Source organism: Marmota marmota, unplaced genomic scaffold, assembly GCF_001458135.2.
Source record: "Marmota marmota marmota unplaced genomic scaffold, marMar, whole genome shotgun sequence".
Lineage (NCBI taxonomy): Eukaryota > Metazoa > Chordata > Mammalia > Rodentia > Sciuridae > Marmota > Marmota marmota.
The window spans coordinates 8,205,584-8,226,986 of NW_026000016.1; the positions used below are offsets into that span (position 1 = coordinate 8,205,584).

Genomic DNA, 21,403 nt, shown 5'->3' on the forward strand with positions numbered 1-21,403 from the left:
TCCCACTTACCTGGGACTACGGTGCACCCCCCTGACTGCTGAAAGTTCTGAGTTCCCGGGTTTCGGCACCACTTGTTGCGCCATTGCGCGCGACTTCTTGCCCGCAAGAAAGACGCAACCCAAGAATCTTCTTTCAACAACTTTTATTCAGGCCCCTGATAGTTCTTCTTCCTCCCTCGGATGCCCCTCCCAGCCTTAATAAAGCATCTCAAGCCCCAATGCAAAGCAGCCACGTGGAGCTTTCTCATAGAGTGATGAAAAATCATGCGCCAACTCTCCCAAACAAGGAGTTGTTTGTCACAGACCACAGCGGAGCCAGCGCCATCGTGTAATGGTGACCATAATTTGCATAAACGGCAGAAGCGGCTCACCACAGATTTATAGTTTAGTTACTTACAAACAGCTTGATCCTACCTGGTCTTGTTTTTGTCATTTGTTAGGTGTACCAGTGCAGGGCTCATCCCAGAGTGGATTCCCTGCTGATGAGGTTTGCCTTTCTTATTACTTTATCCGTTTCCTGTGAATCACTAGTCTTTGCAGCCTGGCTGATGGCAATGGGCTGTCTTCCTGGCATTATGTGAGCACAGGCACAGTTTCCTCCAAGTTTTTCAGTTGTTTTTTTCCCTCAGTCTCAGTTTCCTGGCACACATGCATTCTTTGTTACTCTGCTAAATATTCAAGGTGGGCCCTTTGCAGATCTCCAGGGCTCTTTTTTTTTTTTGGTACTGGGGATTGAACTCAGGGATCTTGACCTCTGAGCACATTCCCAGCCTTATTTTGTATTTTATTTAGAGATAGGGCTCCACTGAGTTGCTTAGTGCTCTGCTTTTGCTGAGGTTGTCTTTGAACTCAAGATCCTCCTGCCTCAGGCTCCTGAACCACTGGGATTACAGGAGTGCACCACTGTGCCAGGCTCTGCTCTCTCATCTTTAGTGTTATGTCCTGTGATCTCTATCTGCCTTGTTTTACCAGACCTTCAGCTTTAGCCCCTCTGCTTGAGTCTGGTCAAGTGGACTCAGTTTCTTCTCATTGTGTCATGGCCTGAAAACTGTCAGAGCAGAAAGCTAAGATATTATAAAGGCTTACTTCCTTTGTATCCTGTCTACCCAGGTATCATTGTCTTCAAGTCTATCATCTTAAAATTTATTATTTAAGGTATTTTTTCTGTTTTGATTTTGAAATGGAATCAGTACTGCCTATTACTCCATTTGGACTAGAAGCAGATTGCCAAAATCCTCAGCTGTAGATTGGCTAGAATTCTCTTCCTCATCCTTTGCCTAACTGCTTTCTGCTCATCCTTCATTTCTCATGATAGCTATCTCTTCCTCAGGGATATTTTCCCAGGCCAGGTAGAGATCCAGTTCCCTGATGTGATCCTAGAACTCTATTTTCTTACAGCATATATCTTAATTTATATTGGTCATTTTCTTTGTCATTCTTCTTCAGTAGACTTTAAGATAAAACAGAGCAGAGTCATATGTTTTATCTGCAGAGCTTTAATATAATGTGTTCCATACTGTAGGCCCTCTATACACATTAGTTCAGTAAATGAATGAGCAATTGTAAAAATGAAGTCCTTTATTCACAAAAAAATACTCATATGTTTTATTTTTATCTTTTTTTCTCCCTGATACAGATTCTGTTAGTCTATTGAAAATCTGTGATGCAGTTCATTCATTTAAAAGATTAATAAAACTTAAAAAAAATCACTGTAAACTACTTACAGCAAAAATTTTAAAAGTGGAAAATAAGGTCACTGGATTGCAAAAGGAGCTCTCAGAAACAAAAGAAGTGAAATCACACTTAGAGCATGAAAAAGTAGAACAGGAACAAGAGCTTTGCAATCTGAGGTATGATAGCCTAGTTTTTGTTTTTTTGTTTTTTGTTTTTTTAAAGAAATGTTTGAACAATTTCCTTTATACTACAGATATGTAGAGGAGTTTTTATAATTACTCTTCTAGGGTTTGTAAGGGAGAAAATGTCACAATCTTGTGGACTATGAAACATTGGAAATCAATTTTCAGTATAAATACTTCTAATAATTAAAGGAATATTATTCCAAGTTACAATTTTAATGGCTATATGGAATACCACAGTAGAAAAATTTCACTACTTATTTAGTGAATAGAACTCTGATTTTTTAATATTTTTTGTATTGCAAATATGGTTGTAAGGAACATCATTTAAATTAATAATTGTCTATATTTCTATTGATTTACTTTGAATAAATTTAATATAGAATTATTTGGCTAAAGTTCATAAACTTTTCAAAAGTATCTTTGATCAATATTTCTGTATTTTCTTCAAGAAAGTTTATGTTAATTTACAGTGCCACCAGCAGTGGCAAATAACCATTTTTTTCTCTACCCAGAAAAAAATCTTTTGACTTTTACAATTTTTTTTGGTTTGGGTTTTTTGGAGTATGTGTGCATGTTTGTGTGCATGCACATATGCTATTTTGCAGAGGATTGAACCAAGGGCTTTATGCATTCTAGGCAAATACTATACCACTGAGCTTGACCCCCAGCTGTGATTTTATTCTTAATATATATGAAATAAATAGTAAAATGGAAAGTGATTACCAGCTAGTTTATTCAACATCTCTCGCAAAATTTTTAACAAAATTAATCCAAACTCTTATGTTTAGAGAACATATTACTCATTATTATTCAATTAATTATTAGATCCTCTTATTACAAATCAATTTTACAAAATGAATAATTATCAGCAAGATAAGTTGAAAGTGTTACAGAAAAAGAAATATAAAAAGTATGATAACAGTTATTAGACTCCTTAGACTAGTGTTGGCTTCTAGTAATGTGTATGTGTGTGTGTATGTGTGTGTATATATATATATATATATATATATATATATATATATATGGTATGAAAAACATCTGTACACTGTAAATCATTTTTGGGGATACCTATAATGCTTCATGAAGATAAATTTTATTTCTCGTGAATATATAGGCATGTCTGTAAACAATAACTTTAAAGAATAATTAACTTTAAATCTGTTTTAATTGAGGAATAATCATTACTGTGTACAAAAGATAATTTTCAATATATAACTTGACTGAATAATTTCAAAATTTCTTTTACATAACATTTACCAGAGTTGCTAGTAATTAACATTCACCAAATTTCCATTTTTTTCCATTATTAACTTTCAAGTTTGTGTGTCCTTTGGAAAAAAATGGAGTGATAAATTAAAAACACAAGAACTAGAAAGGAAAATATTCAAGAACATAGAAATCTTATTAAGATAACAAATCAGCATGTGAAAAGCCAGATCACAAAATGAACTTTTTATTTTCTAACCAAATGAATTTTAAGATAATTATATTTAACTGCAGATTTACCTTAAAACAAGAACAGGAGAAGAGAAAAAATACTGATTGGCTTTATGAAAAAATAGAGGAACAGTTAAGAGAAAAACAAGAGCAATATAATAAAGAAGTTGAAGTGAAACAACAGCTTAAAATATCTCTTAGAACATTAGATATGGAGTTGAACACAGTAAGAAAGAACTTGAATCAGGTAAATTAATCTGTGGTAAAAAAATTTTTATCTCTAACTTTATTTCATCAATATCACTTATAATGTCCCCTTAATTACATATGTATACATATATATATGTATAAATATATATATATACACACACACACACACATACATATATATGTAGTCATACATCACTTAACAGAGATATTATCTGAGAAATGTGTTCTTCAGCAGTTTCATCATTATGCAAACATAAGGATATGTTTACATGAAATTAAGATATCTACCACATCACAAGGCAATATATTTTTGAAGGATCACCATTCTTGATCAAAACTGGTTGTTGATCAAAACATTATCATCCAATACATGAATTTATTATTAAAGTTGAAAACAAAATGTTAATTCAACATAAATAATTTGTGATATATGGATAAAATTATTTATTTGTAAATCTTAGCATCTTCTAGGTGCTTAGTATATGTTTTCTGAATAAAGGTATGGAAGGTAAGTTGAGATTAATCACTAACAAATAATTAATTTAAGCATTTTTATGTTAAAATACAAACTGGCTTTGAAACTAAATTTTTTGTAAAGAAAATTTTATTTCAAAATGTTATCTCTGCCTGTATTTAAGAACTATTTTGATCTTTGAATAATGTTGCTGTCATTTATCAGTTATCATTTGAGTAATTTATGTGGGATAAAAGGCCTTGTGCTTTAATAGGTAACTTCCTTTTAACATTTTTTTAAGGTTCTGCTTTAATTTAAGTTTTTAAACTTTCCCCCACAATGGTATAAGACCAAAAACTTAATGAAATGTATCCCTAGGTTTTAGAGGAACGAAATGACATCCAAAGGCAACTTTCTCAAAAAGAGAATGTCAGAATATTACAAGATGGGATTCTTTGCAAACAAAAGGAGATAGAAATGACACAAGAGAAAATGAGTTCTGAGGTATTTTCTTAATTATTTTCAAATATATATATATACATGTATTTGCATGTGGCATATTTTTAAAACCAGTACATCATAGAAAGTACAGAGAATTTTTAAATCATATATTTATAGACATAATACATATATTTGGGGGTAGGGTAGTGGCATTTTTAGCCCATTGAATAAAGTAATGTTCTTAATTCAATTCTATTAGTCTATAACAGTCAACTAATTATTTGAACAATGTCCTGGTCTAAGGAAAGAGCTTTTAATATTTTTCATAGGAATTAATGATTTTTCTATAATTGCAAAACCCTTGCTACTAACAGTAGGTGTTCTAGTTGTTGGCAGTGATTTCACTCCCTTGATATGTTAATGGGGAGATTTGCTACTCCTAAGTAAGGAGGAAGTATACTACTATAAAGTAGGGAGAAAAAGTATACCCAGCAGAGACCATATTTTGGATGTTATTTTGTCACTTTTGAGAAAAGTAAGTTTATTTCAAGTAATCTTCTATTTCAGCATGGAGAGCTTTTGAAAGCAGTGATATGCCATAGTATATGCTTCAGCAAGTGCTCTTCTACTACACTTCATTCCCAGCCCAAAGTTTTTGTTGTGGTGTTTCTACTATAGGGGATGAAACCCAAGTCCATGCACATGCTTGGCGAGCACTCTACCACTGACCCCTATCCCTGGCCCCAGATCTGTATATATTTATTTCATAGATTGCAAGATAACTTGTACAGAAAAGCCATTATACTTTTCTCAAATTTGGATGTTTAAGTTAATTTTAAAACTACTTGAAAAGTCAGGCATTTCTTTATGTCCTTTTAGACATATTATGAAAGCACAGAAATGTATTTATCATATCCAAAAGAGAGAATTAAGAAAATTATCTAGATATTGCCATTGCATTTTTAAAGCAATTTTGTTGAAATATAATGAACATACCATAAAGTATATTCAGTGTTTGCTATTTATTCATATAATTGTGTAACCATCACCACAGTCAATTTTAGAACATTTCATCACCTTGAATAGAAATCCCAAATCCCTTAAATGTCACCACTTAGTCCCTTTTTCTTCCCCAGTTATAGGAAACTACCAGTCTGTCTTTTTGTCCATATAATTTCCCTGTTCTCCACATAAACAGAGTCAATCAAAAGTATTTAGTCCTTTTTGACCAGCTACTTTAACTTCACATGTTTTCAGGATTTATATGTGTTATATCAAATATCAGTGCTTCATTTCTATTATTGAGAAGTAGAAAGACCTTAGATTGCTTCCAATTTTTGGCTAAATGCTACCATGAACATTGATTTACAAGTTTTTGCATGAACGTGTTTTTATTCCTCTGCTATTGGATTTTATCCTCCAAGTTAATTGTGCTGATTTCATTGTCTCTCTGCCTAACTCAGGATGTCCTTTCTGTCTCTTAAGTTTTTATTTAACTTACCTCATTTATTCAAAACTGGTTGACAATTTGCTCTTTTTCTCAGTGCTTTCTTTGTTCTAACTCATTGATTTTATCATTTTTAGCAATAATCTACAGAACAATTTAGTCCCTAATTTTACATTATTATTTTTTTGCAGGAAAGATAATCTTGTCTGAGTATATAATATGCATGTTATCTATCCTTGAATAAATTGAAAATATTTTTACTTAAGATAAAATTAAGTACTGTATATATACCATATCAATAATTTTTGAGACATTGCCATAATAAATAAAACCTTATTAGATTTTACAACTCCATATTAAGCAATTAAATATAAAACTAAAAGCACTTAATCTAATGGAGGAAAATTGTTCTATCAAATGCTCACATTTTTCATAGCTATGGAAAAAAAATCTAGATTTACCTTTGCTCATCATGTAACCAGAACTGGAAATTTTAGATTTGTAGCATTTGACCAGCTGAAAATCTCTGGCTACAGCTTTTCTGATATACCATACCATACAACCTTAATTTGCTCATCAGAGTGCTTTCTCTAGCAGCCCAATATGAATAGATGCTAGGAATGAATTAATTCAAAACTTTAATTTAGCAATAGAGGCCAGTATTTTCAAGCCAGTGATTTTAGACTGCATCTGATTGTCATGTCAATTATACACTGCTAATTCAGAAGGTTTATATGTATACCATACTACATGATCAGTGTCCACTGAGAGAAAGTAAGCTATAAACTATTATAAGTGGACAAAAATACTATTGGCAGATGGTATTAATGAAAGATTTAAGAAGTACTGCTGATGTATTCAGGCTTCATTCTCCTCATTTGCTGCCACTTTCAATGGTGTGATGAATGATTTGGTACAACTTGTATAGAAGACCTCTTCCATTGGTATACCTAAAATATCAAATTTTATTATAACATGAAATACAATAATAATATTAATGCTATAGTATTTGTCATCATTTATCTGTATGATTTTTTTTCAAATTATAGTTGATGAAGTGGTGCTTGGAATACAAAAATGTAAATGCTATTCCTTAGGAAATTTACTGCTTTTCCCCATTTTACTAAATTTTTGAGTATCTGATAAAACATAATTTAAAACAAAAACAATATGTTTCCTACAGCATGGGTTGATACACTTTTTCTGTAAAGAGCCAGGTGATATTATTTTAGGCTTTGTGAGGCATAATATCCCTGTTTTAGCAACTCTGTTAACTCTGCAGTTCCAGCACAAAAGTAGCCATAAATAGTGTGTATGAAGGGATATACCTAAGTTCCAATAAAATCTTAGCACAAAAACAGAATGGGCAGATTTGTACTAGATTATCAGTAAAGATGATTTTTTTCATTCCACATTTTAGTTGCAAGAAGCACAGGATCAACACACAGAGGCTGTACGATGTGCTGAAAAGATGAAAGATCGCCTACAAAAGTGCAATTTAAAGCAGAATTCAAAAAAACTTGAGTATTTATACGACAAATAAGCAGTATATTATGAGAATTGTATCAGTTATGATAATGAATACATCTGTGTGAATCCAGGGAAAATTTTTATCTTTAAATACATAACTTAGGATTGGTGATATAGCTCAGTGGTAGAGCATGTGAGTTTCATATATTCAAATCCTGGGTTTGATCCTCAGCACCACAAAAATAAAGAAAAGAAATGTATAATTTTTGCACATTTTCCATAAATTTTGCACATTACATAAAACACATCCAGAAAAATTATATAGATGAGACAATTACCAAATTAGCTAACTTTGCAAATTTTAAAGAATTTATGTAATTAATCTTTCAGATGTTGTTTAGAAATTATATGGTATTTTCAAGATTGGTCTATGATAATAATTATTGTAAATATACATTTTAGGCTTGAACTTAAAAATTCCAAGTTAAAAGTTATAATAAAAAAGCAAGCAGAGAAAAATGAACAGCTTCAGAAAAACCTGTTTAGTGCAAATTTGGTAAGTTAGTCTCCATCAATTTTTGTCATACTGAAAAGGAATTTTTTTTTTGGGGGGGGGTACCGGGTGTTGAACTCAGGGGCACTTAACGAGCTGCTGGAATTACAGGCATGCACCACCACACCTGGCACTGAAAAAGAATATTTATTAAGTACTAGTATACAGTAATATTTTAGGCAATATGAAAAATTTCACTGATACATTATAAAATAAAAACAAGACAAAGTATGCTGGTCAGCATCCTACAGGTGAGTCATTCCTAACCCCAAGATTAGATAGTAACTACAAAGTAATGCCACTAAGAATCGACATAATATGTGTGAGATTGGCTATTTACAGGAATAATCCATACCAAGTAATGGCTTATGAGGCCATTATGAGGTCTATGAGAAGTGAACTAGAAGGAAGAAATAAAAGTTTATATGACCTTGGTAAAGAGATGAGGAGCCAAGCATGGTAGCACACACATTTAATCCCAGCTACACCAGAGACTAAAGCAGGAGGATCACAAATTTGAGGCCAGCTTAGGCTAAAAAGAGCTATGGATATAGCTCAGTTGTGGAGCACTTGCCTCACACAAAGACCCTCAGTTCTATTCTCAGTACAACAGAAGGGAGAAAAAAAGAGGTGAAGGCTGGAAATGTGGATTAGGTAATCTGAGTTGAAGCCTTGAATGTTAAGGAACTCTGAGAGCATTTCCAAAGAGAAATAGAAAGGGATAGGAAAAAACATCAGGGGCTGCTACTTTTAGCAATGCAGTGGAGCTAGAGAAACAAAGCGGAGAAGGTATGGTCATCATTATCAGTTGCTACTGAGGAATAAAGCAAAGTAGACTTTAAAAAGATCCTGAATGAACCTTAGATAATTTTTATTGGAATTATAGAATTGAAACAGGTTTTTGTGTAAAAGAAGATACTAAGTAATAAAAAATAGATCTGTAGCTGAGACCATGTATTAAAGAATATTAGAGTCTAATGGAAGGGGGAATACAGAATGATAGGAAAGCCACAAGAACCAGGGAAAAGTTGTGTTTTTGTATATCACGGAGAAGACTTAAACTTTACAAAGAAATGGATAAGAGCAAAGAAAAAATTGAAACTTCTGGGAGAAAGCTTGCAAAGAATGAGAGCATTTTTGTGATTCCTAGTGATTTTAACTATATTCCATTTTCTTACCTAAGAAGACACAGGGCAGTTCCATCAAATTCTGTTCACTAGAAAGCAGTTCCTAGGGCCTCAAGTGAAAATAAAAAAAAAAAAAGTCAAGTGAAAATAAAAAATGTAATGGAAATCAAATGAGAATTTACAAAAAATTCTTAGGAAAATATGATTTTAATAAACCTGGAATATCATTCTTAATGGAATGTTTCTAGTTCATCTTGAACTAAAATATAAATATAACCACTCGTTAAAATTTTTTCATTAACACCAATATGTAAAAACTTCTATTTTAAACAAACTTTGGCAATTTAAATTCCAGAAAAAATAATGAAGAAAGTGTATACCAATTTAAACTACTTGAAGAAAAACCACTATTTTTTAAGTGTGTCTTTATTGGCATCAGGTTTATAAAATGATCACATATTACTGATGAACTTAGGAGAAATAATATTTTTACAAAAAAAGGAGTGAGTCTCTAGATTTTTAAAGATAATTTTCTTTTAAAATTTTTCTCAAAGTATGATGACAATACACTAGGGCTTCCACTAACAGCTTCTTTGAAGCCCTTTTGGCTTTTTTTCTTTTCTAGGTTATTTCTGCTTCCACCTACCTCCTGGTCCAAAGGCATCTTACATGTTCTATTTTTTTTAATGGCAGCAACTCATATTGTTTCAGTATCTCTGCCAGTTATTGATGTATAATAAACCACCTCAAAATTTAGTATTTCAAAACATCTATTTTGTTCATAATATGCAGTTTAATTAAGACTCAGTGAGACCCAATCAGAAGTTGGCCATTGAAGCTGGCCTGTAGCAGGGCCATCATCTGGACTACCTACATGAAGACTCTTTATGTAGGTTGGGTTTCCTCACAATGTGAGAGCTTGATCATAAGGGCAAGTTTCCTTAGAGAGAGTCAGGAGGAAGCTATATTCCATTTTCTTACCTAAGAAGACACAGGGCATTTCCATCAAATTCTGTTCACTAGAAAGCAGTTCCTAGGGCCTCATTCTCAAGAGAGTAGATTTCACAGGATAAATGTTAAAGAAAGTATATACATGTTATAAAACTGCTACTCTAAATAATCATTGTGTCCAAAGTAATTCTTCTCAACTCAGTATGTGTTGTAGCAAATATCAATGTTTCATTTCTATTATTGAGAAGTAGAAAGACCTTAGATTGCTTCCAATTTTTGGCTAAATGCTACCACCAAATTTTAATTACTGTTTAGCATACTTCCTAATTTGTGGAAAGAATCAGAAGATTACAGGATAATGTTCTTTAATTCTGTCATTTTTGTTCCAAAAAATGCACAGATCCTGTAACTAAACTTTTAAACTGGGAAATAGCATTGCTCTTTACTGAGGACAATTACTTCTTGAAATGCAATTAAAATTAATTTAAAGCACTTCAAAAAAGCTATTGACCTTAGAATCCATATTTACAAGATTTATTAATTAGAGACTTATTCTCAAAGTCTTATTCTGGGAGTCATTTATTGATACAGGCCTAGATAACTTAATATGATGTCCCTAAAACGTCTTTAGAAATTATGAGGAGTGAAGTTGGGGCAAGGGTAAAAGACTCTCTATTAAGAACTAACTTAGTCTTTTTAAGAAGTAGAGACATAAAACTGTCATAGAAAAATAAAAGTTTAAAATCAAGTACAGATGTTTTGTTGACAAAATGATGAGTATAAAGAATACATTTTTGTGATTCCTAGTGATTTTAACTTTCTTAATTTTCTGAATAACTTAAGGGACCACATTCTAAGGGTCTAATAAAGGTTATGTTTTATTGTAACTGAATTTATGTTAAAATTTGTTGTTAATTTTGTGTTTGACTATGCTCAGTCTGCTTCCTTCATTACCAAACTATATTATTTTATTCAATCAGATTGATGATCTCAAAGAAAAATTGGAAATTGCATCTTTAAAATATCTACTTCTAGATTTTAAAAAAATCTATTTTTTGCAGGAGTTATTATCTATGAAATCTATACAAAAAGAATATGAAAAACTAGAGAAGAATAAAATAAAGTTGGAACAAAAAGTAGAAAAACTCAAAAGCCATATTGAAAAGAATATGATAAAACATGATCAAGTAAAACAGTATGAAAAAGAGGTTCAAAAAAGAGCAAGACAAGATTTAGAAGAAAAATTAGAACAAGTCAATCTATTTTTACAGGTTAATTTATCTTTAATGTGCTTTAAGTTTATTTCACTACAATTTTCTTTTGGATATATGCATCGTATGTGTTTCCTCTACCTCCCTTATAGCAATTTGTCTTCCAAATTTGTAGAAGGAAGATGACATTTTGTTCTTCCTCTAAATATTTTAGTTTCAATCCTATCATAACTAGAGCTTTCAGAATAATGATCCTCACTAGAGAATCATTGATTTTTAAGAATAATTGGCATAAAACAAGATCATTAGGGGGAAAAGAAAAAATTGTAATGTACAAATCATATCCTATTCTTAAATGAATCTTAAATTTCATTGTTCATTTTTTTAAATTTTTGAGTTGAGTCTATTCTTTGAAATATCAGATTACATGAATGCTAACATAAGAATATTATGAGCTGCGGATGTTGCTCAGTAGTAGAACACTTGCCTAGCATGCAGGAGGCCCTGGATTTAATCTCCAGAACTGCAAAAAGAAAAAAAAAGAAATGAGTCATCTTTTTTATAATTCAGATTTAACACATTTATTTATAATAGATATTTTAAATTCGGCATCTTTTTTCACATATTAAAATTACTAATGGAAACAGTGGACTGAGACTGTAGCTCAGTGTTAAAGCACCAGCTCAGCATAAGCAAGGTCCTGGGTTCCAGCACCGAAAGGGAAAAACAAAAACCTTAAGGGATACAAATAACAGTTATTTGGTTTATAATTATTTGTAAAAATATATCCTTTAAATTTGCTTTAGACACAGGCAGAGTCTCAACACTTACAGCAGATAAGAGAAAATAATAGTGCTTCAATAAAAGGCCAGATGGAACTCCGAATTAAACATCTGGAATCTGAACTGTTTAAAATGAAAACTCAAGAAGAATCTAATAGAAAACAACTGGGAATATATCAGGAAATCTGTCTAGAAGGATTCCAAATTACAAAATCATTGTCAGATGAACTAAACAAGTAAGTCAAAACACAGAATCCTAGAAAATAAATTAAGTTCATTTGTCTGTCTCTAAAGTATAATTTTAGTGAGACAAGTTCATGAGATTAGTAGGATGTGAAACTTAACTATACAATATAATTTGGGGAAATAATAGTAGTAAAACAACTTGCCTTTAAAATGCTAGATTGGGTAGTCTCCCACCCCCACTCATATTTTGTTTGTTTTTCTATTAATTAATTTATTTATTTATTTATTTTAATTAGGTCTATATGACAACAGAATGCATTTTGATTCTTTATATACAACTCTCATTTCTCTGGTTGTACATAATGTAGCATCGCACCATATGTGCATTCTTACATGTACCTAGGGTAATGATTTCATCTCATTCCACCATCTTTCCTGCCCTCATACCCTCCTCCCCTTTGTGCAATCAAAGTTCCTCCATTTTCCCCATGTGCTCCCCTACCACCATTATGGATCAGCATCCACTTATCAGAGAGAACATTTGACCTTTAGTTTTTTAGGATTGACTTACTTTGTTTAGCATGATGTTCTCTAACCCCATCCGTGTACCTGCAAATACCATAATTTTATTCTCTTTTATAGCTGAGTAATATTCCATTGTGCATATATACCACAGTTTCTTCATCCATTCATCTATCATAGGGCATCTAGTTTCCTTCCACAGTTTAGCTATTGTGAATTGAGCTGCTATGAACATTGATGTGGCTGCATTATTATAGTATACTGTTTTTAAGTCCTTTGAGTATACACCAGGGAGTGGGATAACTGGGTCAAATGATGGTTCCATTCCAAGTTTTCTCCATACTGCTTTCCAGATTGGCTGCACCAATTTTCAGTCACACCAGCAATGTGTGAGTGTGCCTTATCCCCCATATCCTCACCAACACTTATGGTTGTTTGTATTCTTAATAGCTGCCATTCTGACTGGCATGAGATGAAATTTTAGTTTTGATTTGCATTTCTCTAAATACTGTCTCCCCACCACCAGCCTTGATAGTCTTATACAGTTAACCTGATCTATTAGTCTTTCAGCTAAATATTTTTGAAGCTTTTGTAATTAAGACAGTTATAGTATCACAGATTTTCTTGTCAGTACTCCCTTAAATATAAATATTAACAAATTTAACTGTGTTCTTGAAGATTACTACTTAAACCCAAAAGGTCAAGTACTATTATAATACTGGTCCTCTGAATGCATTCTGACACTTGGTAAATTAATTTGATTGGGATATTTGGTGTTATCACTAGAGGATGCCTGCAGACAAACTGTTCTTTTTAGTTATTCTATTCTACATAAAGACATATTTATGATATAGAAAAATATTAAAACAGGGATTAGGGGATATTTAATTAGCAAAGTGATTTAAAAAATAATTTCTTTGTCAATATGAAAGACTATATCGAAAACAGAAATGGCTCGTCCCCCCTCTGATGCCTTGATAGCAATCAGTTAATTTCTTTAGGAGCTACCTTAGTTCTTTCTGATCACCAACTCACCTATCTCCCCTAGCATTTGATGCTCTGAATCATACCTCAGGGCCAGATGCTTAGTTTCTCCCAATTAATGGGAGAAACACCATTTCTCTTCATTTGTTTGCTTTAGAAATCTCCCTAGAAATATATGTACTTCTTTAGAAACCTATAATTGTATACAGTAGGTATGCTGTGACACATTTTCAATGTTAAAACACTGTTTAAGGGGCTAGGATTGTGGCTCAGTGGCAGAGCACTTGCCTCATACATATTAGGCACTGGGTTCCATCCTCAGCACCATATGAAAATAAATAAATAAAATGAAGGTATTGTGTCCATCTACAATTTAAAAGAAATTTAAAAAAACACTGTTTAATGGGAAATGCTATTCATTCTTATGGCAATATTTTTTAAATGCAAGTCATTTTGGAATCATTTAGAGAAAAGTGAAATATTAAATATTTGTCTTTTTCAATCTTCGCAGGACTAATGAGAAGCTAAAGGAGGTTAATACCAAACTTCTCATAGAGAAACACTACAACAGATCTTTACAACATAGCACTCTTAGCACAAGGCCTATCTCTGAGTGTCATTGTACTGGAAATCATGATTGCTTTGTATTCGACAGAAGTTTTACTCCAAGAAGAAATTTAGTGACTCCTACCTCAAACCCATGGCCTTCAAATGAAAGCATGCAGAATCCTAGGGTTAGTTATTTTATTTTTTTCCATTGTTTTTCAGATTTCTGATATAATTCTTGTTTTTAATTTGGTGAAATGCTAAGTCATTTAGTTGATTTATGCATGTTAAGTAAAGGTCACAATAATCTGTGTTAATGAAGAAAGAAAAAAATTCAAAATTTTTTCTAAAGTCCCTAGAGCTTTTATTTTTAAAGAATACTCGTGTGTTAACTTGATTTATTAAATGGAACTAAGCTAATACATTTTAATGCTCTTAAAAAGCTGTGTGTAAATTATATTTTTAGAAATCTATGAATCTATAAAATCTATGAAATCTGTGAATATTATCACTTACAACTAAAGGTATACTTTGAGATGCTTTTCTACTAAGAGGTGTTTGTTTGGCTGTGCTTTATAACACAAAGTTTTCCTATATCAAGTTTACCACCCAAATTATAAGTGAATAATATCCAAACATTTAACGACATATGGATGTTTATAATTTAAACAAATCTGAGGTGTATACTTTTTTAAATTTATTTTTTTAAATAAACGACAACAGTGGAATGCATTACAATCCTTATTTCACATATAGAGCACAATTTTTCATATCTCTGTATATTAAAGTATGTTCATGCCAACTTATGTCACTATATATGTACACTTTTTTGCATTACAATTCTTAATACACATATATACCACAATTTTTCATATTTCTGTTTGTATATAAGGTATGTTGGCACCAAATTCAAATCTTCATACATGTATTTTGTATAATGATGCCTATCACATTCCACCATCCTTGCTAATCCCCTTTACCCTCCCTTTCCCTCCCACCCCTCTTCCCTATCTAGAATTAATCTAACCCTCCCATGCTTTCCTTCCCTACCCCACTTTGAGTCACCCTCCTTATATCAGAGAAAACATTCAGCATTTTGGGGGGAGGGATTGACCAATTTCACTTAGCATTATCTTCTCCAATGCCATCCATTTACCTGCCATGATTTTGTTCTTTTTTAGTGCTGAGTAATATACTTTTATGAATCAAATAAACCTGTTACACTAAAAAGATTATTTTCTGTTCCTAAGTTGAAGGGTTTTTTTATTTTCTTAAACAAGAATATTCCTTAATTGCTATTTTATTTATAGAACCTGTATATCATTTCTTAGAAAATGTTCATTGCTGCATGTGGTTTATTATTATTACAATAGTTTTTAAATAGTTGCATTAAGCAAATACTTGAGTTTTTAAAATTAAGTTCTCTTATGTCTATTTTGCTTCACTTGAATAATTGATGGCAGTCATATCAACAACCTTTAGCAACTACCATCAGACAAATCAATTATGTTTTTCCTATCCAGAATCTCATGTAAAGCTGCACATTCCCCATCTCCTCTGGAGATGTAACTGGAACCTTCTAACCCAACCATGGGATTTCATTCATAGGAAAAGAAAGAATCCATTTCTGGAGATCTTTTTTTTTTTTTTTTTATTGGTTGTTCAAAACATTACAAAGCTCATGACATATTACATATCATCTTCCATACATTTGATTCAAGTGGGTTATGAACTCCCATTTTTACCCAAATACAAGTTGCAGAATCACATCACTTACACATCCACATTTTTACATAATACCATATTAATGACTGTTGTATTCTGCTACCTTTCCTATCCCCTACTATCCCCCCTCCCCTTCCCTCTCATCTTCCCTCTCTACCCCATCTGCTGTTGTTTAATTCTCTCCCTTGTTTTTTTTTCCCCTTTCCCCTCACAAACTCTTATATGTAATTTTGTGTAACAATGAGATCAAAAAATGGTCCCAAGAATGATAAACTGTATCAATTGTAGCATTGGTTTAAAAAAATGAAAATGTAACTGTGCTTGACCCAGTTTGAGATATTTGTCTAATGTTTGACCCTTTTTTTGACTAGAGGGAAAATTATAAAACCAAAATATTTGTTGGAACAAAATACAAATAATATAGTTTTCATTGTTTATCTTTACTACTAAAATATCCATTTCAATCACTGCTCATTGGCTTAAAGCTTTGATTTTGCTTTTACGATCGTGATCAGTAGTTTGCCAGTGCACAGAAGGGAATCAGCTCTGTGTTACCTGAGACTTCAAACTTATTTTTTTATTTGGCTTCATTTCCTAACAAAATCACAGAAGAGTAAATCTATGGTTTCTTAAGCAGCACTGTAGATTGTAGTCAAATAGTTTAAAATGGAATAAATTAAATGACTTTTAATATATAAAATTATAATATTCTAAGTTGCAGATATATTTTCATCATTTTGCTGCCTTAACTTTGTTTTTCTGGGAAAATGAATGAATCAGTGTCTTAAATGATTCAGAGTCATGAAATTGAATTACTTATACAAGAAGATAATGAATATTAAATGCATATGTAAATAGTTAAACCTGATCCAAATATAAGATATTCTCATTAGTTCTTACCAGAAAACTCAGGTAATGTATTATTTTATAAAAGAATGATAAATTAGTGTATAAATGTAGGCATCACACAAAGGAACTATTTCTCCCACCTTAATTGAGGGAGGGAGGAGGAATATTTATTTTTTAGTATTTCTAGGTAATTTTCAGAATAGCTTCTTTTAAATTTAGTCTGGTAGTTTCATGGTATACATGGTTTCCTTGTGGGGCATTAGTTTGCCACATCATGCTATACTTTATAAAAGAAATAAAAAAAACAGTCTTCTCTCAAGATCCTAAGACATGTCTTTTATAATCACTTCACAATTTCTTGAAAGAGTACTTTTGCAAGTGTAATTTACAAAATTCTTAGTGTCTTATAGAGTTTCTAGGAATTTTATTATTTCTGCTATGTTAACAATATTGCAGGACATAGTAACATATGCTCTAAATGATAGTAGAAAAGGGTGGGTTTTGGAAGATGCTTTAGAAAGCAATAGACTTTTAATGATTTTTTAGCTATGATTTAAGAAAGTACGGTGTTAAACTAGCATTAATACCAAATTCGTTTACCCATCTCTTATTTGCAAGGTTTTAACATTTCATGAAGTTCTATCTTACTAGCATTTTTTCCAAACTTTAAGGAAGATTATTATAATAAATGATTGCTGTAGTCTGAGATCTCAATTGGACTGGTTGTTGAAGCAGTTTTCTCCATGTTCATAACATTAAACATTAGTACATCTCCTACCCTTCCGTGAAATTTAGCCTTCCACCTAACAAACTGGCTTTAACCTGTATTTTTACTTTTTTCAAGCAAACTTTCTTAAATTTTTGTGTCTATATTAATAAAAGAAATGTTGGGTCATAATCCAGATGCATATTTTAAATTTTTTGCCAGGAGAGTTTTCACATGACATTATGATATTTTTGCTTTTTTAATTTTTGTATTTAAGGTTCTGTGCTGAAAAATTGATAGCATAGGACATATATTGATTTTTTAATTTTCTAAAAGTAGCAAATTCAGAGTTCATTTTAAGGAAGAATATATTAAATTTTAAAAACTGATTAAACTTTTATAAAAGGCAGTTTTTCTAAGAATCACAAAATAACTCATTATAAAATACAAGTTGAATAATTAAACTTACATTAATAACATAAAACATCACCCTTCTGAAATATAAATCATATTTTATCAAAGTAATCTAAACAGCATTGCACACATATTCTCCATTATCTGAACTTGAAATAAGTAGGAATTTTATTCATATTACTTTTATTATAATTATTAGCACATATTAATTGTACAAAACAATGGATTTCATTGCAACATTTTCATACATGCATATATCATGCTTTGATCTTAACTGCCTTTCCTTTCCTGATCCCTTTCCCCTTCCCTAATAGTCCCTCATATGCCTTTTGTCATCTTTTTTTCTCACATATGAAATGCAGTACTTGTCTTTCTGAATCTGGCTTATTTTACTTAACACATAACAGTATGTTCCATCCATTTTCCTGAAAATGGCATGATTTTATTTTTCTTTATGTCTGAATAATACTCGTGTGTGTGTGTGTGTGTGTGTGTGTGTGTGTGTGTGTTCATGTGATTTTTTTAAAGCAATTCTCAGGTTCTAATCTCTAAAAGTTTCAAAGGCCACATTTTCTAAGTGATATATCATCCTCATAATAATGTCTCAAATTTAACTTAAACATTACAAATAATGTTTGGCTTATTTCAGGTCTGGCAGGAGTTGCAAGAAAATATAACTAGAGAAGTAACAGAAGGTATGTTGCCAAAATTTATGAATTAAATTTAGATTAAGTAATTCATTTCTGAAGTAAACTATAGATAACAAGTGCCCTCCCTTTGATTAATAGATTCTACATTATGTACTTTTTCTTACACATATCCAATGAACTTCATTCTGTTAGTCACCTTTCTGTCACTGTGACCAAGATACCTGACAAGAAGAACTTAGGTCATTGGTTTGCTTGAGCCCTCAGAAAAAGTTCCAAATTTCTTGGCATGGAATTAAAAAATACATAAATCAACTTGATTCTTTTCAAATTATGCTGCCTTATCTCTTCCCATTTTTTCCTACTCAGCTCTAGCTTTTAGCCAAACTGGACCACTATAATTCTACAAATGTTCTTTCTCAACTCTAGCTGTTTGCATGTATTTCTTTCTTCTTTCTAATATACTTTCTCCTTATCCTTCAATACCAATTTACATATCTCTAACAAAAAGCCTATAATATTGGCACAAAACTGGTATCTAAGTGCCTTCTCTGTGTTCCAGTAGTGCTCTTTTGTATCTGTGACAGTATCTATGACTTTGTATGGAACTTGCCTGTTCATGTTTTTCACGTTATACTACACAATTGTTGAGGAGTGACTTGTATCATCTTCATCTTGTCATTCCAGTGCTTGTTAAAGTACCTTAGCATTCAGTTGTTAAATAAATGAATGAAAAATGGAAAAACCAGAAGCTCTGATACTTACCCATAATGATAATTAATTAATTCGGTGTACAACTATGAGCAAATTATATTTAGTAGTAATTTTGTACTATAACCATGCATATGTATTCTTCATTCATACAAAAATTGATCTTTTATTATAATAATATAAATATTTTATATAATAATATTTTATTATAATAATAAAAAGTTCTCAACTTTGTTTTACTGACTTGTGCTTAATCTTCTAGGAAGTCTGACATAGAGAATATAATTCTTTTCTTTTCTCTGCAGCTGCTGCTGAACTTGAATCTAGATCCTTTAGAGTTTCTCCACTAGGATGTACTAATAAATAAAGTCAAGATCTACTTTCAGAAGCATAAAAACATACAGAGATTTTTAAATAAAAAATATATGATATGAAAGACAAATTGTTCTTTGTTACATTGTTTATATAACATCTTAATTGCTTCCCAATAAATATGAAGTATGAAAACTTTATTGAAGGAGAAAATGTTTTTATATCATATATGTGATAAAAATTCATATAATATTTTTAACTCTTTCTTGGGTTTTGCACACTTAAACTTCCCAAATACCAGCAGCTTAAATAGTACCCAACCAGGTTGTCGTTAATAATTTGGTGGACTTAAATCTCACCTTAATGATTTTTTTTTTGTATCTCCCAGTTTTTATCATTATATAGAAACCTAAAAATTCAGACAGATCATGTTGACATAATGGCACTATAGCCAATGCCAATGTTTTAATATAATCATTGTAGTGCCATCTAACATGATTTTAATTTTTTCATAATTTTAAGCACTTTTCCTCATGGAAAAACATATGCCTAAAACTTTTGACCTTTGTGTTTTTTCATTTGTTTGCTTAATCATCTTTGATTTACATTTGGAAACAGTCTTAAAATTAGGAAAAATGTTCAAAGTTCTAGTGCAAAGAACTTTTCCCGTGAGTCAGCCAAGAGTAAATTGCTATATATTACCATCATCCCTTATTACCATAGCATATGTTTCATATAAATCAGAGCATTCTGCATAACTACAATACAACATTAATCCATTCCACAATTTAATTCTCAGATTCTTTTCAACTTTTGCTATTTGTCTATAATGTCCTTTTTAGCAAAATGATTTCATTCAGATCCATAGATTAATCACATTTAGTTATAGTATTTTTTAGACACTTTCAGTTTGGAACTTCCTCAGACTTTCCTTCACATTCATAACTTTGAATCTTTTAAGGCAGAATGTCCCTCTGTTGGATTTTTTCATGATGATTAAACTCAGATCATGATGTCTTTTGGCAAGAGAAAAATAAGTGATTCTGTGATTTTTGCACTGCACCTTATCGTTTGACCTATAATTTTGATTTTCCCATTACCAGTGATGATGATTGATTGCTAGAGGTCGTATCTGCTGGGGTTTTCCTCTGTAATTTTTTTTCACTTTGTAATATTTAGTGTTTTGTGGGACATGATTTGAAACGGCGTAAATATCTCTGTTCCTCATCAAACTTTCAATTTTTTAATTTACTCTTATCAATATGAATTCATGGTTTATTTTAATCAGTGGGCAATAATTTGATAATATTTTTTAAAATTATTTTTTTCTTTTGAAATGTTCTATTTTGACAATTTTGGACTTTTGGAAAATTTGTAAAAATAATACAAAGAATTCTTGAATACCATTTGCTAAATGTGAACATTTTACTATATTTGATTAATCCCTTCTTCCTTCTCCTCTTGTCTTTCAAGGAAAATATAAATATAGATAATTAACAAAATTTTTATTTTCAATGAATTATTAGTGAGGCCTCTCCATTCCTGAGTACTTGTATTTCCTGAAATCAAGGAATTATTTTCATGGCTATCATAATAATAAAATCAGGAAATTTTCTGAAATTCATTCCAAAAAAAATGGGGGTTTTTTTTGTACCTGGGATTGAACTTAGGGCACTTGACCACCGAGCCACATCTCCAGCTCTATTTTGTATTTTATTTAGAGATAGGGTCTCACTGAATTGCTTAGTTCCTTGGTTTTGCTGAGGCTGGTTTTGAACTTCAGATCCTCCTGCCTCAGCCTCACATGCAGTGGGATTACAGGTATGCACCACCATGCCTGGCTTCATTTTATATATATA

General features: G+C 31.5%; 1 protein-coding gene across 1 annotated transcript in view; it reads left to right on the plus strand.

Moving 5' to 3' along the window:
• Window positions 1–19,742, plus strand: part of LOC125618548 (ankyrin repeat domain-containing protein 26-like) — a 32,263-nt gene extending 12,521 nt beyond the window's left edge. Inside the window, exons 2-10 of the mRNA XM_048809775.1 lie at window positions 1,727–1,850; window positions 3,360–3,543; window positions 4,339–4,464; window positions 7,269–7,372; window positions 7,781–7,874; window positions 11,967–12,178; window positions 14,146–14,368; window positions 18,524–18,569; window positions 19,538–19,742. Coding sequence (XP_048665732.1) covers window positions 1,727–1,850; window positions 3,360–3,543; window positions 4,339–4,464; window positions 7,269–7,372; window positions 7,781–7,874; window positions 11,967–12,178; window positions 14,146–14,368; window positions 18,524–18,569; window positions 19,538–19,599 — 1,175 coding nt within the window. The 3' untranslated portion in view covers window positions 19,600–19,742. The remainder of the gene's footprint in view (window positions 1–1,726; window positions 1,851–3,359; window positions 3,544–4,338; window positions 4,465–7,268; window positions 7,373–7,780; window positions 7,875–11,966; window positions 12,179–14,145; window positions 14,369–18,523; window positions 18,570–19,537) is intronic.
• The last annotated feature ends 1,661 nt before the right edge of the window (window positions 19,743–21,403 follow it).